The sequence below is a fragment of the Mus musculus genome, chromosome 10, assembly GCF_000001635.26.
Source record: "Mus musculus strain C57BL/6J chromosome 10, GRCm38.p6 C57BL/6J".
Classification (NCBI taxonomy): Eukaryota; Metazoa; Chordata; class Mammalia; order Rodentia; family Muridae; genus Mus; species Mus musculus.
The window spans coordinates 116524600-116541889 of NC_000076.6; the positions used below are offsets into that span (position 1 = coordinate 116524600).

At 39.6% G+C, this 17290-nt stretch overlaps 1 protein-coding gene across 32 annotated transcripts in view; it reads right to left on the reverse strand.

The window, feature by feature from the left end:
- The window catches only part of Cnot2 (CCR4-NOT transcription complex, subunit 2), a 96741-nt gene that overhangs the window by 39440 nt on the left and 40011 nt on the right, over window positions 1–17290 (reverse strand). For 13 of the 32 annotated variants that reach the window (NM_001359253.1, NM_001037847.2, NM_001037846.3 and 10 more), the window contains one exon: window positions 3228–3350. The exons of 7 other annotated variants lie outside the window; for them this stretch is intronic. Coding sequence is in view for 19 of the 25 variants with exons in the window: in NM_001037847.2 (NP_001032936.2) it covers window positions 3228–3350 (123 nt within the window). In the remaining 6 variants the exon portion in view is untranslated. Of the gene's footprint in view, window positions 1–3227; window positions 3351–12621; window positions 12850–17290 lie in introns of those variants that run through there. 12 more of the 32 variants (NM_001359251.1, NM_001359250.1, NM_001359248.1 and 9 more) reach the window with 3 other exon arrangements.

Below are 17290 nucleotides of genomic sequence, written 5' to 3' on the forward strand. Positions count from 1 at the left end.
AACAAACAGAAAGCCTCAAAATAATGAAAACTGCAGAAATGATTTAAGCTGATTTAACCATTACAAAATGTAGACATATTAAAACATCACATGGTACTCCCTTAATATCTATAACTTTTATGTTTTGTTATTAACCATAATGATATTTTAAAGAGGAAGGATCATTTTAATAAAATGATTAATAACTATGTAATATAAAAAGAATAAACTAAAGAGGAGAATTTGCAAAAACTACTTGCAATAAAAGAAGAGGCCAAGATCCTACCAAGAGAAGCACAAGGAGGCACAGATATGAGAGAAATACAAGGAGGCACAGTCACACGAGAAGCACAGGGAGGCACAGACACAGAGAAGCACAGGGAGGCACAGACACAGAGAAGCACAGGGAGGCACAGACACAGAGAAGCACAGGGAGGCACAGACACAGAGAAGCACAGGGAGGCACAGACACAGAGAAGCACAGGGAGGCACAGACACAGAGAAGCACAGGGAGGCACAGACACAGAGAAGCACAGGGAGGCACAGACACAGAGAAGCACAGGGAGGCACAGACACAGAGAAGCACAGGGAGGCACAGTCACAAGAGAAGCACAGGGAGGCACAGTCACAAGAGAAGCACAGGGAGGCACAGTCACAAGAGAAGCACAGGGAGGCACAGACACCAGAGAAGCACAGGGAGGCACAGACACTAGCGAGGCAGCAAATGCGTGTGGTCACTGACCGTTTGCTCAATGTGTATTACATCTGTACTTTACATTTAGAGAACTTTGATACACGCACATTGTTTTGACACACTGAAAGTGAACTGTCTGCCATGGGCTCATGTGTTTGAGCACTTGGTCCTCAACGGATGGCACTGTTTGGAAAGGTCGGAGAACCCTCAGAGTGGAGCCTTTCTACAAGTGAATCTTGAGGTTTTATAGCCACTTTCTGTTGTTCACGCTCTGCTTCCTGATTGTGAATGTGCTGGGATCAGCTGCCAACCTCTACCCTCACACCACTGGCTCCTGATGCTATACCTTCCCTGACATGACAGAGTCATCTCCCACAATTGTTGAGTCAGAATAAATCCTCTCTTCCTTAGGTTAATTCTCTTTGGTATTCTGTAACAGCAATGAAAAAGGAAACTTACACATCAAAACAATAAACTACTTTGGTCTATATGCCAAGATTTATGGGCTGGTACTCTTAAAGACATGGAGGATGCAAATGCTGATGAGAGTAAAAGTTATTACACACATTCTGGTGAAAGACGTCACCATGTTCCAGGAATTTTCACTGTAAGAATTCTGATGAAAATATCTGAAGTATAAAATTATAATTCTAACAGTGAAGTAGTCCTAACTAGATTTGAGATCTTTTGATCTATATATTTATACTTTTAAAAGTTACAGTCAGCCTGTATGTTTGTGATAAGAAAAAGGTAATAGCAATAGCAACAATTTTCCATGCAAAGAAACAAAAGTTTTGAGATAATCTTGCTTACAGGCAAAGTCAGAATACAAGCACTTTGTAAAGTAAACAAGCTTTTGAGTTCATTCTTCATCTGCCTACTATACTACTTCTTAATTAGCCCTATTATTTCCTGAAGGAAAATATTATCATTTCTGTGACAATCAACTGTTGGAATAGTGTTAATATATGTGAGCCTCTGGGTAAAGTGGATATGCTGACTCTGATTTTAAGATCACAGTAGTCCTGGAAGGCAGACACGTTTTATTTTCTAAGTATTTATTTTTATGAATATAGGTATTTTGCCTGAGTGTGTGTCTATGTACCACAGGTATGAAGTGCCAAGGAGAGCAAAGGAAGGCATTGGATTTCCTGAAACAGGAATTATAGATTGTTGTGAATTGCCATGTGAGTGTCAGGAATAGAAGCTGGGCCCTCTCAAAAGAGCAGCCAGTGATCTTCATTGCTGAGACATCTCTCTAGCCCTCAGAGACATTTTTTTGTTATTCATTGTCTACATAAGCTGAATTCTGAATTTCAGTTTGAATCTTCATATGTTCTTAATTACATCCTTCCATCAGCATATCCATTACACTTTTCTAGAAAATGTTGCTTTTATTACATATCCACAGTAAAGTGCACAAAATTATAATTTCTGCAATAAAACTATCAAATATTACACCCAACCATTTTTGCAACACTAGAAATTGAGCCAAAGGCTTTGCTCATACTAAGAACTTGCTCTACCACCCAACTATACTCCTAACTTTTTAATCTTCAGAATCAACTCTTAAATCAGACACATGTAAATAATACTTCAATATAATGCACAGCAAATAGAAATAGCGTGATAGTCAAGAAACATTATAAAACTAGGTGGCACTACTCCATACGGTATTAAAAGGCACACTAAGGATAAACAATGCCAATGCACACAAAATTTGGAAGGAAAATACAGTATTGATTATTCATTTCTAAAACAACAAATTTTTCAAATAACAATAATGAAGAAAGGCTGGGCCTGAGGAAATGGGATAGGTTCCTAATGTTAAGTTAGGTTGACCTTCTGAAAAATGGTGAGTGAATTAGTAATAATTAGCTTTAATTTAAAAAGGACATTTGTCACTATTTTAAACATTTAAAACAGAACTGAGAACACTGCTAAAGAAATTAGGAAATAGCAAATGTATAAAGCACGGGAAGGAAAAGAGCAGTCGGGCAGATACACAGCTCAGGATAGAACTGGCTTTATGAAGGGATAAACTAGAGTGAAATGACTTAAGTTCATTCATTTTAAAATAGCCTATAAACTTAATAACCTTTCATGTGGAAGGAATTATTGATCCACTACTCTTCCAAAGCATACCTATGCTGTAGAATCTACACAGTACCAAAGACTTTTGACTGTGGTCTCTGTAGCTGTGGAGAAGGATATTCTTAACTTGCAAGCAAGAATTACAGCCAAGACGTACAAATGTGCTCGCTTAACTTTGTAAGTACACTTGCTTTATTATAAAAAAAATACTTATCATGAAACAAAAATCCCAGATTACCCCAAAGTTACAGTCTTTAGCGCATGTCCGTGAGTACTTCCTATAACAGCATTACTACTGTTTAAGAAGCCCAGGATACTAATGGTCCCCATGGCAAAGCAAGGTTTATCTGTTTGTCCCCAGGACCTACACCTATGCTTAGCACAGACAATCCCCTGGAGCTCACACGCTCCTCCTTCAGGGAACACAGCAGCGCTGCTGAGGAAAGACAGCGTAACTTACATCTTTCTCTGACCGATGTGGGAACATAGAAGACTGGCTGTAGTACATGTTCTCATCATGGTAGTCGCTGTCCACCCCCTCTACAAACTTCTTTCTTGAAGCACCAAACATGCTGTTTGTCACCTAGACAAAAATATTACTTTTATCAAGAGTAGTATTTTGGAAGTCTGGCTTTACTTTACCCCTACAGAAACAAAATGAGTACGTACTGCTACGATCCTGAAACAGATTAACTAAGGGTGATGGGACTCAGATAAAGATACAAATCTGACTATATGGTATATTTTCACGGCCCCACATACAACCAAATTACTTATTGATGAATAATTATAGCTCCAAATACAATTTTTCCAAACACAGGGTTTTTTTCTTTTAAAATTTCCAAGTCTTCACATATGAAACTGTGTGTCAATACTATGTCTACTTTAGAACGTTGAAGAGTGTGAGGGCTTAAGGGGGTGCAGCATTTTTTAACCACCATGGGAAGGCATTCTGGAATTTATGTCAAGTCACAACTACCTAGACATACAACAAAACAAACTTATCATATTGGTATAAATTTATGTTTTGTTTACTGCTTATTCTTTTGCTTCTAATGTCTTTATTAAAACTTTAACAATTATAAGCTTATACCAAAATCTATAAAATCTATGCAATTTTTTTAAGTTTCCAAAACTATCAGCCGGCCAACATGAGCTTTCTGTTTCAGTATTGTTTCTATATAGGCTTTCTGTTTATGTTTTGTTTCTATCTAAGCTCTCAGTATACAACCCAGACTGGTCTCCAATTCCCAATCTCCTCACCTCAGAGCTCTGGGATTACAAGAAGGTGTCACTTAGTCTAGCCACATGAGGAAATTTAGGTCAGGATGTCTTCTAACTCCTACCATATACTCAAGTTCAGAGACTTGAATAACGTAACTATATATTTTTTTTGTTTTAAGATTTATTTATTATTATATCTAAGTACACTGTAGCTGTCTTCAGATGCACCAGAAGAGGGCGTCAGATCTCATTACGAAGGGTTGTGAGCCACCATGTGGTTGCTGGGATTTGAACTTAGGACCTTCGGAAGAGCAGTCTTAACCACTCTTAACCACTGAGCCATCTCTCCAGCCCCTAAGTATATTTTCTAAGTACACTCAAATCAAATTTAATGTCTTAGTCACTCACTATAGCTAAGGTTATTCTCTTCAAACAAAAACTACATATTTTCAGAGAAGGGCCATACATGCTTGTGATGCTTTGCCTATGCTTGCCTGAGGGAGTGGCACTATTAGGTGTGGCCTTGGAGTAGGTGTGTCACTGTGGGCCTGGGCTTCAATACCCTTGTCCTAGCTGCCTGGAAGCCAGTATTCTGCTAGCAGGCTTCAGATGGAGATGTAGAACTCTCAGCTCCGTCTGCACCATGCCTGCCTGGATGCTGCCATGCTTCCCACCTTGATAATGGACTGACTCTCTGACCCTGTAAGGCAGTCCCAATTAAATGCTGTCCTTATAAGAGTTGCCTTGATCATGGTGTCTGTTTACAGCAGTAAAACCCTAAATAAGACTTCTAGGTGCTTTTTCTTATACGGAGGCAAAAACATCCTTTCCTGGGTTTAATTTCAAAAAATAAACAGTTACAAAAAATTTAGATCCAGTAAATATGTTATTTTAATTTGCTTTGCAAACATTACAAATCTACTTAAAACTGTCTTTACAGGACCTTTGCTAATGAGCTCTACTTCTGAGAAAGAGTAAACATGGGTAACAGCATGTAGCACACATAGCTCAACATCCAGGTTAAACTTATACTCATGAATGAATTAAAATAATACACGGTCAACTTTGTTGTGAAATGTTTTACATAATATCATTAAGGCCAGTTCTAAATTCCTAAAATTCCTGGAATTCCTAAAATTCCAAAACTGAAATTATATAGAATAAATCACCCTAATACCATGAAAATAAAATGTCTCCCATAAAATGCAGGAATGCATATTTCCTACCAATTCTGCCTTTTCTCAACTGAGTACAGGGGTCGGGTATAAAGGGAGACAAGTGGGGCAGAGGGAGAAGAGAAGGGAAAAGCACATGTCACCGAGAAGACTGACCGCTGACGGGACTTCACTAACAGCAAACTAACAACAATCACCGCTGAACCCTGCCGAGAGTTAGGCTCAGGGATGACGAGCTTCTCATCCATGGCAGAATACAAAGGGGACGGGGTATTATTTTTCTTAAAGCTAGATTTATTTTAAAGAACAGGTGGGCCTTCATTCTACACATGAGGGACCAGGATAGCAAAATGTTTTTTTACAATGAGTAAGCATAGTAAAAATGGAAAGAAAAAAAAAAGGAGGGAAAATAAAAAGCCACAGGGCAATGCTTATAGAAAGAGCCCTCAATACAGAGACAAATCCCTCTGGGGTATGACTGATGTATTATAGGCTGCATTCCATACTGTGTGGAATTTAAGTAATCCACCAGTAAGCCACTATATAGCAAATAGAACGCTGGAAGCCTGCAGACTTTCTATTTTATCTATGTGAGATGGAAAAATCAAGAGTTCTGGTATCTGAAGAGGCTCAGAAGAGTGATATAACTTACCATATGTTTACAACTGATCCTGAGTTGTGTGTGAAAATGGACTGTGTGAGGATGGAAGGGGAGGAGGAGTTAGGAAAGTGGTGATGCAGGACGATGGTTAAGGCTACAAAGGAGGCAGATGTGGTGAGAGATGATGGGATAAAAGATGACTGAATACTCTGAAGAAGAGCAGATAAGGATAAGTGGATACGTGTAACATTAAAAAGAAAAATATTTTTTTCTGCAGAGAATAAGGGGAATCTAGAAACCACACTCTGTCAATGAAAAAGTGTGTGTGTCAATGTTATAATGAAACGCCTCACTATACTGTATAAATAAAAAGTAAATTTTGTAAGTATTTTTAAAAAAAAATAGTTTAAATTAAGTAACATTTCCTCTTTATATCAGAAACAAGGATTGCTACATTCTTTGATCAAGGACTTACACTACAAACTGACTGACTTCTTGAATCTCAGACCAGATTATAAAATGCACAAACATTCCCCTAGGAATGATGTTATATACCAAAATGTAATATTCCTCATATGGGAGACATTGAATCAAAACATTTTCATCATTCCTTTGACTTAATAAGTTATATATTTTTAAAAGCACACAGATAGGTTAGCTTATACTAAATTTTCTCTACCAAGCTCATTCTTCAAAAAGAATTCTTTGTCTCAGAAAGTACAGAGAACTACGCTGGGGCAGAATGGAGGCGCTAAGCTGGCGTGGATGTCCAACTGTACTATGCTATTACTTAGGAGGGCACAGTACCCAATTCACATTCCTGGGATAGTCTTTTTTTTTTTTTTTTTTTTAGATTTATTTTATTTATAAGAGTAGAGTGTAGCTGTCTTCAGACATACCAGAAGAGGGCATCAGATCCTATTATAAATGTTTGAGAGTCACCATGTGGTTGATGGGAATTGAACTTGGGACTTCTGCATGAGCAGTCAGTGCTCTTAACCTCTGAGCCATCTCTCAAATCCCTTCCTGTGGTATTCTTAGTATTTTACATGCACTAATTCAAAGCCAGCCTCAGTAAGTCTGCATAATTATAAAATTTTTTTGAAAACTCTTCAAGTTTAGATAATCTAACCAACAATTTCAGAGACAACATTATCTAAGGAAGACTATGATGGAGAAAAGGGGTGGTGGCAAGGCTCTAAGGTTTTTAAATGGTGGGGAAAATAACACTATAATACTCTGTAAATTTTTTGTTTGTTTGCTTGTTTGTTGTTGTTGTTTTTCGAGACAGGGTTTCTCTGTGTAGCCCTGGCTGTCCTGGAACTCACTCTGTAGACCAGGCTGGCCTCGAACTCAAGAGATCTGCCTGCCTCTGCGCTACCATTGCTCGGCTTACTTTGTAAATTTAACTTGAAAATACACTTGTGGCTTCATATAGAACCAGAAGCAAGAGCTGGAAATAGAAAAAGTAGGATGGCCTAGGTGTAGCTATATCCAAAGAATAACAATACTGAGCAAACAGCCTGCCTTCCATCAAGAGCTCTGGGACCACTCTTCCCTGAGATCCAGAGGACGCAAATGCTGGACTGGGTGTGACTGATCCCTGAGAAAAGATCATCTCAGGACTAAGGGATTCTTTCCTGGTAACAAATACAGAATGATTCCAAAACCTTTCTCAAATCTTAACGGAAGGTTCTAGCATTTGTATTCCCAAAGTATAACTTCATCAATGGAGACAAATTTAAAACTGATGCACCAACTCATGATCTTCCATTTTCTCTTCACATCCAGCATGTCTTGCTTTTATGGTACCAGGGCTTTCTAACTGACTGCTTTTTTCCTTCCTACATGTATCTTAGTTAATGTTCAAGAAACTACATGCATTCTGAAAAACCCTACTTGACGAATGACAAAGCTTGAATAAAAGCTGTAGTCTTGAACAAGCTGACAATCTGGTTAGACACATTTGTGAATGAACTAGGAAATTCAAATACAAGGTCATAAGCCTGTCTAAGGAAACGTGAATGAGTGCAATGCCTGAACAAACCCTTAACCAATTATAGTAAAGTGGGAGAAGAGCAGCTTCAGAGACAAACCCCTAGGAGAAAGCTCAGCAGGGAGAGACCTGGGAAACACAGCTTTCGATTCCTGCAGGTGTTGCAGCACACAGAATTCCAAGCCGTGGGAGACAGAAGCAGGAAGTTCTGGGATTGATCTAGGCCAGCTTTGGATACATGAAGCTTAACTCAAAAACAGCACCCCCCCCCCCTCAAAAAAAAAACCCACAAATTCCAAGCCAAACAAAACCCTTTCTCTATGGCAAGCAGAACAGGTTCTGAGGAAAGTGCTGGGTGAGAAAAGCAGGCCCTCCAGTGCCAGGTCAACAGGGCAGAGTACAGGTAACGACAGCACGAATTCCTCCTGCCTCTGTGATCTCAGCAACTAGTCTACACTACTCAAACTCCAAACACTTACTTACTCTAAGCATCTACAACGTCAACAGTTTTCTCTCTGCTGTAGTCTACTAGCACAAGGTACTCCAACAGCATCCAAACAGGTATTTATCTATTTGTTCTTCATTCTCCTTAAATCTACTTTCCTCCATCTAAGCAATTTAAATGAAAATTTATGTTCATGAATCTGATCAAATTTCTTCAACAAATAAATAAGCTCTGTAATCAATCTCTCTGACCTCTCTTCAAAAAAGTCTTCCCTCCCACCATTACACTATGGGCAAACCTTCAGTTGCTCAAATTCCTTTCTACCCCAGCCTCTGTACACGTGGCTGGCTGTCAAGTGTTCTTGCCCACTGCTCACTCACTCTTCTTTGAAATTTTAATGCTAAATTACAAGGTCTGCTCTTCTTAATCAGTAAAAAGAAAGCACGTTATCTATTATAACCCTAATTGTAAAATGACTCTTTTCTCAGCTCTGATTCAGGAAAAGCCAGGTGGTGCTCATATCTAACCCCTAGCATTTTAGAGGCAGAGGCAGTTGGAGCTCTAAGTCTGAGCAGCCTGGTTGGTTTATACGGCAAGTTGCTGTATAGCTGGGGCTACGCAGTGAAGACCTGTTGCAAACAAGCAAAGCTTATTTGTACCATCATTACAATGCAAAGCTAGCAAACAGTTAGCATCCCATATTTTTTATCAAGAAAAACTCAGGACTGGAAGTTAAGTAACCTGCTCTAGACTATGTATGCATTTGATAACGACACACACAGGCTTTGATCCTAATCTATTAAGCATTTAGTCGACCCACAATCAAACATAAATACAACTTATCCTTTATAGTGTGTTTTCTTCATAAAATATTAAGGGTGTCAACATAATTATCAACAACAAAAAAAGGTCCTTCCTTTGCGATGAGCAACAAAGAAAGCAAGGCAGCTATGATCACACGGTACTACAGAGACCACTGTGCAAAACCATGGGCTGATTATACACCAGAGACAACAATCTATACAACACCAATCACATCTATTTTAAAGAAATTCACATTAATTTTAGCATAAAAATAATTGAACAAACAGCAGCGCATTAATTTAAAGTAACTGTTGCTGGGCATAGACTTCAGGAAGCAGAAAAAGGAGGCCTGAATTTGACCAAAAATCCTCAAACAACCACTGAGCTAAGGCTGTTGCTAGGTTGTAGGGTTGATTCTCAGCACTGTGGGACTATAGGAGGGTGAGGGAGGGGATAGGGAGAGGATGTGAAGGAAAAAAAATGTGAGAAAAATATTACCCAAGGAGAACTTCAAGTAGAAAGGAATACAAAAAAATTAACGTATACCAATTTTCTTCGTTTCAAATAAACTAACATATTACTTTCTAGAGTGAATTGAATTTAATCTTTCAAGAAATTAAGATGACTATAAGCAAACACTAAATTTCATTATGAAGCTAATAATCCAAACCCTGATGATCAATAGGTAAGACAGATCTAGAAAGTGGAGGCAATCTCCTATGGCTTCCTTTTGCTGTCATAAAATCATCCATCCTATAACAGTACAAGAGGCAGCTGAGCCTGCTCTGTGGATGTTTCTGCAGCACCAGGCTTTGAGTTTTTGGCATGCCTAACTAACAAAGAAAGGCTTTGTCTCAAAACAGACAAAAAGCCAGCAAGGACCAGAAACTCCGACAAACAGCAGAGCCAGGCAGAGCCCACATCTGCACCAGCATGCTCCACAGTTTCCGGGGCACCCTTGTGTTCCTCCTACTATGGAATTTGCACTGGGAGTGCTCAGGGTGTGGAGAGAACGGCAAACCTGCCCCTTTCTTAGCATTTATGGGGTATGTTGGCAAGTTACTTTAATTGATAATACAGAATTTAACCTTCTTTGTCAGTTCAATACTCTCCACAAACACACAGGTTGTCTCCTGTCTACCAAGTAGGGAAAAGGTATACAAACAACAACAAATTTATCCAACTTTACCAGGAAGTATTAATTAGCATTGGAAACTATCCATGGGGAGTCTGTCAGGTTAAATCTTACTGCAGGGGTGCCTAAATTCCAGGTCATTAAAACCATGTGAAATATTGTACGGTTGCAATATTGTAATATTGTAATCTAAGAGATTTTTTTACTTAGCAACATAACTGAGATTTTCAACCAGCTATGTTGATTCTCAATTATTATAAATAGTTCTACTAATTTCTGAGAACCCCCTCCCAAATTTCAGCCAAAAATCAGTTCTAATTTCTAATGCACATGAATAGCCTAGAAATCAAAGCTGACAATGTGACTGTTCAGTAAGTGACAGTGGGCAAGTAAATGCTGATGCGGGCAGGGAAGACACAGGGGACAAGATGGACAAGGGAAGAGACAGGAGACAGGATGGACAAGAGAAGAGACAGGGGACAGGATGGACAAGGGAAGAGACAGGGGACAGGATGGACAAGGGAAGAGACAGGGGACAGGATGGACAAGGGAAGAGACAGGGGACAGGATGGACAAGGGAAGAGACAGGGGACAGGATGGACAAGGGACGAGACAGGAGATGAACAAGGGAAGAGACAGGGGACAGGGTGGACAAGGGAAGAGACAGGGGACAGGGTAGACAAGGGAAGAGACAGGGGACAGGATGGACAAGGGAAGAGACAGGGGACAGGATGGACAAGGGAAGAGACAGGGGACAGGATGGACAAGGGAAGAGACAGGGGACAGGATGGACAAGGGAAGAGACAGGGGACAGGATGGACAAGGGAAGAGACAGGGGACAGGGTGGACAAGGGAAGAGACAGGGGACAGGGTAGACAAGGGAAGAGACAGGGGACAGGATGGACAAGGGAAGAGACAGGGGACAGAATGGACAAGGGAAGAGATGGGGGAGAGGATGGACAAGGGAAGAGACAGGGGACAGGGTGGACAAGGGAAGAGACGGGGGACAGGGTAGACAAGGGAAGAGACAGGGGACAGGATGGACAAGGGAAGAGACAGGAGATGGACAAGGGTTTTAAACCCAGGGCCTGCAAACACTCGCGATTCAGTGTTTCGGAGAACATGCCGTGCCTTAATAGTCCTTCCCAAGGGTTTGAGAAAGAGTCTGTATATTTTTGAATAAATAATACGAATGGAAAGTGTCCAATGTCTGAACGCAAAGGTGAAAAGAGACAGTCTTCTGCATCTGAGACTTGGCGTCTAGGGTCTGCAGCGCTTTCTGGACAGCATTTCCAACCAGCTCTGCCAGAGAACTGCATGTGCTCCAGAAAGCATTAACCAAAATGCGTCCTCCGAAAATTTGGTCATGACTCAAAGTGAATAAATTCATCTTGTGTTTCTTTTTTTACATGTTCTTCAATTTTTACTTATCAATAAGCCTTATACAGGTTCAAATTCAAATCATAAAACACTAAATATACATTCTATAACCAAAGCTCTACGTCATATAATAATGTTAATCTATGGGAGAAAAGGTGTGGTCCATCTACCCAGTAAAGAATCATCTCGTAACCAGCACTGTAAGAAGCGGATTTGAAACCTCCTAGGACAGCCAGTACTTCCATCTTAAACACAGAGTTAAAACTATAAAATATAAATGAGAGAACAAGTTCACAGCAGAAAAGCTTCTGCGTTTAGAATACACGACAAACCCTCTACTCAACAAAAGCTGTTCTGTTTCAAGAATGTTAAGGCATTTCTTAAAAGGAATGAGGAAACTAATCTAATGCTTTGCTGAGGGATATGTGTCCCTACATGGCTCTCAGAAAAAGTAAAACTTTAGAACTTAACAGAGAGAAACCATTGAGAAAGTTAGCAATTTAAAGATCGTAACACCTAGAAAATACTTCAACTCCCCTAGGTCTGAGGAAGAATTTGTTTTCCTGGGTTTAATTTCAAACGTCTGTGTGCTCAAGGAGGTGCACATCACAAGCTAGGACTTACAGGGAACAAATATGAATACAGGGAAAAGCATTTGCTGACCTGTGTGTAGATGCCATGCTGTAACTGCACTGCACCCTACTTACTTTTGTTAATATTTCAAACCCTGAATGGCAGAATGTCCCAGGCCTCCTGTCACGATTGCAAAGAAAGCATGTTTGGAATTTCTCTTGTGGGGAGTCAAACCACAGCTACCTGGTTAACGCCCCAGGAAAGACAGCACACACTTGAGGCATCAGACTTGTAGGACAAACTAGTGGTCTGTGAATTTGTCTTTCCTGTTTTCTTAGCTTCCTTTTTCAACATTAGACTTTTATCTAATAATTTACACCATAGCTTTATGAAGAAAAGACAAAAAAAAAAAAAAACCATTTCTAAACAAAATGACTCACTGGCAAGATGGCCCCACCCACCCTCAAAACACCAATGAATAAGAGAGCACTGTTGAGCCCAGCTTTCCCGCATCTACTTACCTGTGCAACTTCTTTCAACATTTGCTACTCTGGGGATGGGAAAGCTCAGAGCTGGAGGCTGAAGTGAAGAAGGAAAGGTTGGAGGGTGAGCCATGGCACCAGCCCCACACTAGGAGCTCCCCTGAGATATTACAGCAGGGTTGACACCATAGCTCTGAAGTTCAAACTCCAGCAAACGATAAGAAAGGAGTCCAACCAGAACATGATAAACGATGGGATTCTTCTGCTCTTTGAAAAATAAGGAAATCATGCTATAAAGATCTGAATGTCCAGTATCAACATTATGACTCCGTTTATCTCTTCATATTCCCAACCCCAGAATCATCTTTCAGACTGCTTCAAAATACTTATTAAAACAACCTAAAAAGGGCAAAGCTCTGAACACTTTCCCAAAATATGCAAGGATAGGGCTTACCTGGCCTTCATGAAATCATGCTAGTAGAGTATGTTCAAGTATGCTGCCTAGCCACTCCTTACATACTCTTGTTCTCTTGAGTACTCAACATTAACTCTCTGCTCTCGTCACGTTAGCACCATCAGTCAACAGAATGAAAGTTGGATTACACAGACAGAACCAGTGAACTCTTAAAAATGAGAGACCTTTTGGTTTAATTATATTCTTTGGGAAGAAATTAATTCCTCAAGTGCTTCTATGTTGATAAAGAAACAAATAAGGACCTGTCCACCAGAGAGTCACTTTAATCAAATAATAAAATGTTAAGTATTAAGGTGGGTGAGGTGGTGCACACCTGTAGCCCCAGCACTGCAGAGGCTGTAGGGAAGTCACTGTAAATTGACACCAGCATTTTAAAGCAATCTGATGACAGAAGATGAGATTTTTAAATAATAAATCTACTCACTTGGGGGAATGAGTGCTAGAGACTGAACCCAGCACACGCTAGGCAAGTGCTTTATCACTGAACTATACCCCATCCTAGTAAAAATTTACATTGTCACTCACATGTGTATATTTGTTTAATAATATAGAAGCTAAATGATTTAGAGATAAATGCATTCTATTATATGTGTGCTACTTCAAATTCAAAATGATAATATGGCTATCACTGAAGATCATGTTATTCTAAAATTCTTGTATTTAGATAGATAGATAGATAGATAGATAGATAGATAGATAGATAGATAGATAGATAGGTAGATAGGTAGATAGCTGCATCAGAATCCTGGATTAGGTGTAGTGCAGTTAAAAATGTGTAGCATTCATTCAATCAGGAAAGATGGTTTAAAATTAATCTAAATATTTGGTCACATAAATTCATTTAGCAAATGATTATTCAGCATCTGCAATGTCAAGTTCTAGACGATGCATACCACACTTCAGCATTCTTTCTACAAAACAGAGGACCCTACAAATACGAGGCAGTAGAGCAGCGCTGACAGGCAGGCGGGCCCCTGGCCTGTGGCCTGCCTGCCCTTTGCTGCTCCTCCCCTCCTCCTATGCCCCTGCTACACTGCTCTCCTTTGGCTGCTCACACACAGGAACATCCCAGTGTAAAGATGTGACACTTAGAGGAGAACCCCACAAATAGAGCCAGCTTCACCTACTTCAGTTGTTCAACCACTTGTCTACTTTCATTAAGTTTTACTTGGTTATTGTTGCTGTTATTTTGTGTTACCTAGTCCTTATGTCTTTCATAATACCAATGCCATGTCATATATACTGGAAAATGTCTCCTGATTTTGACTAAAATATGCATTTGAATGCTTCATCATCACAAAAGTGTTATGCCCTTCTTGTGTTTCCAATATGCTAATGTATGATGCTAACATTTATTCCAGGTGGTGTTAGCCTTGACCTTGATTAAATTGGTCCATCAACCAGCTTTCTCTACTGTTAACTACTACTTCAGCATTAAAAAAAATATATATATATATATATATATCTGCATATCATTTGTATATGATACTGTTTTGTACTGAAAGCAAACAAACCTTGAGGTGTAATTAAAGAGTAAACTGCAATTTTATTTGAGACAAACGGGAAAAGAGGCACTTAATCTCACATAGGTTTTCTCTTATAGCTTTTACCTTTGAATTAGAATTTCAAAGCATTTAAGGCATACAGGATAACATCATCATGGTGACAAGCAATGGTGTTCAGAGGACTTTCCACTAAGGATGTCGTCCACCCATGCATGCTGTGTCCCTGCTACTAACCACCCCTCTCGCTACATTTGTTAAAGTGAGTGCTTTTGTAAAGTAAGCCAAGTATCTTTAGAGGCTCTCACTCTTAAATCTCAACATTGTAGATGACCCCACACAGGCAGGCCACAGACACCAGCAGAGATGAGAGGACTGGCACACTTACTCTACCTAGCATACCTTTAAAGCATTACCACAGGACTGTCATCGGACAGAAAAGATTTCAAACTCCACACCTTAGTACTTCTTGTCTGAAATATGGCCTTTACAGTTTTTCCTTGAAAAAAAAAATCTGATTTTTATTAAAAAGTAGAACTTCAGGAAGGAAAAGAAACTGTGGTCCCAATGTAATATATGCAAGACTAAATCAATTAAAAATTAAGAAACACTGTTAACTTCAGCCAGGAGAGCAAATGACAACTGTTTATGAGCCTATTATATATACTAGAGTATATAGAATGGGAAAATTCAAAGAAAATGGTCTGGTTTTTTGCTTTAGGTTAAATAGATCAGGACATGACAACTTGGATTTTATTTGTCAATCTGTAGTATGTTTCTTTCCAAAAGGTATTTTTAAGTGTTCAGATCTGGTGTGACAATTTTGAATTGCATATTATATGTTGTCTTTTACAACAGAAAGCATCTGAATCAAAAGCATTAACACAAAATCTTATTCCTACTATTCAGAATGATTCATTTAGCTTCTCAACGAATTTGTCATGTCAAAGAATGAAATATTCAAACTTCCAGTCCAGCTAGGATGGACTAAAAGGAAAAATTTCTTCTCACAAACAGTTTTAAAATGGATAAAATACAGAGACAAGAATATTGGTAGGTCAAGGCCCGTCTCTCGCTTTAAAAAAAAAAGTAGAGAAAATATTCTAGCAATAGTTCTCAGGCATGGGGCAACAACCAACCTTCCTAGCTGACTCAATGAGCTTTCAGGCTCTCATGAGGAGGGAGCCTGGTGGGTAGAGTTCCCAAATCAGAAGATTAGAGCTCAGTCAGGGTAGTCTAAGCCATCAAAGAAAGCAGGCTAAAGAGCTAGACAGGATGAGTTGCACAGAGAAACAGCTCAGGAAAACTGGAGACGGTTCCCATAAGTCTTCAATGCAGTCAAGATCAGCAAGCATGGAAACAAGCCATAAAAGGTAGGGAGAGAACCACGTGAAAGAAAGAGAAAGCGATCCTACGGCTACCTGCCACTGGAGTAAATGTCACTTATGTTCCCAGAAGCCAGAGCAGGAAACACTAACTCAAGGAAAAATACTAGCTTTGTAGTTGAAGAAAACCAGCCCTACCTAAAATCTATTGTTTCTCTTGAATGGTTTTTAAAAAGGTAGAGACAGAGACAAGAGAAAGGTCTCACAAGGATAATATAACCCCATCCCCAGTAAACCTCAAGAATTTTAACACAAATACTAAAAAATATATAAGACAACAAAACAAAGCTATGGAGGGGTGGGGGGGGCGCACAACCATGCCAAGCAGCAGTGAAGTCAGTCAGAGTGGAGAACATGCAGGGAAATCTCCAAAAATCAACAGAAATGTTCTATTGACTCCAATGAGACAGATGGCAGAATTAGTGGACAGTGACAACAGAAGACTAACCAGCATGCTAAGTCAGAGCATGAAAATGCAGGGCTCAAAGACTCACTTAAGAAAACAGGCAAAGTTGGCGTGGTGGCGCACGCCTTTAATCACTCAGGAGGCAGGGGGCAGGGGGCAGCGGGGGGCAGCAGGAGGAGGCAGGAGGAGGCAGGAGGCAGGAGGCAGGAGGATTTCTGAGTTCGAGGACAGTCTGATCTACAAAGTGAGTTCCAGGACAGCCAGGGATATACAGAGAAACCCTGTCTCGAGAAAAGGCAAGGGAGAAGAGTACTAAGTTGGGAAATGGAGGGAGACTTTCAGGTCAACTCTGCATGTAAGTAATTGAGTTCCATAGAACAGAGTATAAAGAACATTTGAGGGAGGACCAAAATGAACAAACAAACAAACAAACAAACATAACAAAACCCAAAGAAAGAAACAAACAAACAAAAATCCCAAGCACTGGAGTCATGAATTATGTCAGAACCAAAACCATACATTAAATATAATAAAACAAACAATGTCCTTAATCCTTAATAGTATCCAAAGAGAGAAAGATATACACCAACCACTTTTTTTTCACTAGAAATAAGTCAGAAGATAGTGGAGTGCCATTTTTAAATGTTGTTTGGTTGGCGAATTGATCAGGTCGTACAGCACAGGTACACCTAACACTCTCCATCTACCTGGTTCAGTCCCAAGCACTGGAATTACAGGTCTGTGCTACCATGCCTGGCTGGCATCCTATTTCTAAGATGCTAAAAGAGAAACTACCAATTTTCAATTTCTTACTGAGCAAAAATATTTTTTAAATGAGAGTAAAATAGATTTTCACACACAGGATGAACCCTAACATATTTCATCATCACCAGAAATGCATCTAAGTAAAAGTAAGAAAAGGATACCCCAAACAAAACAT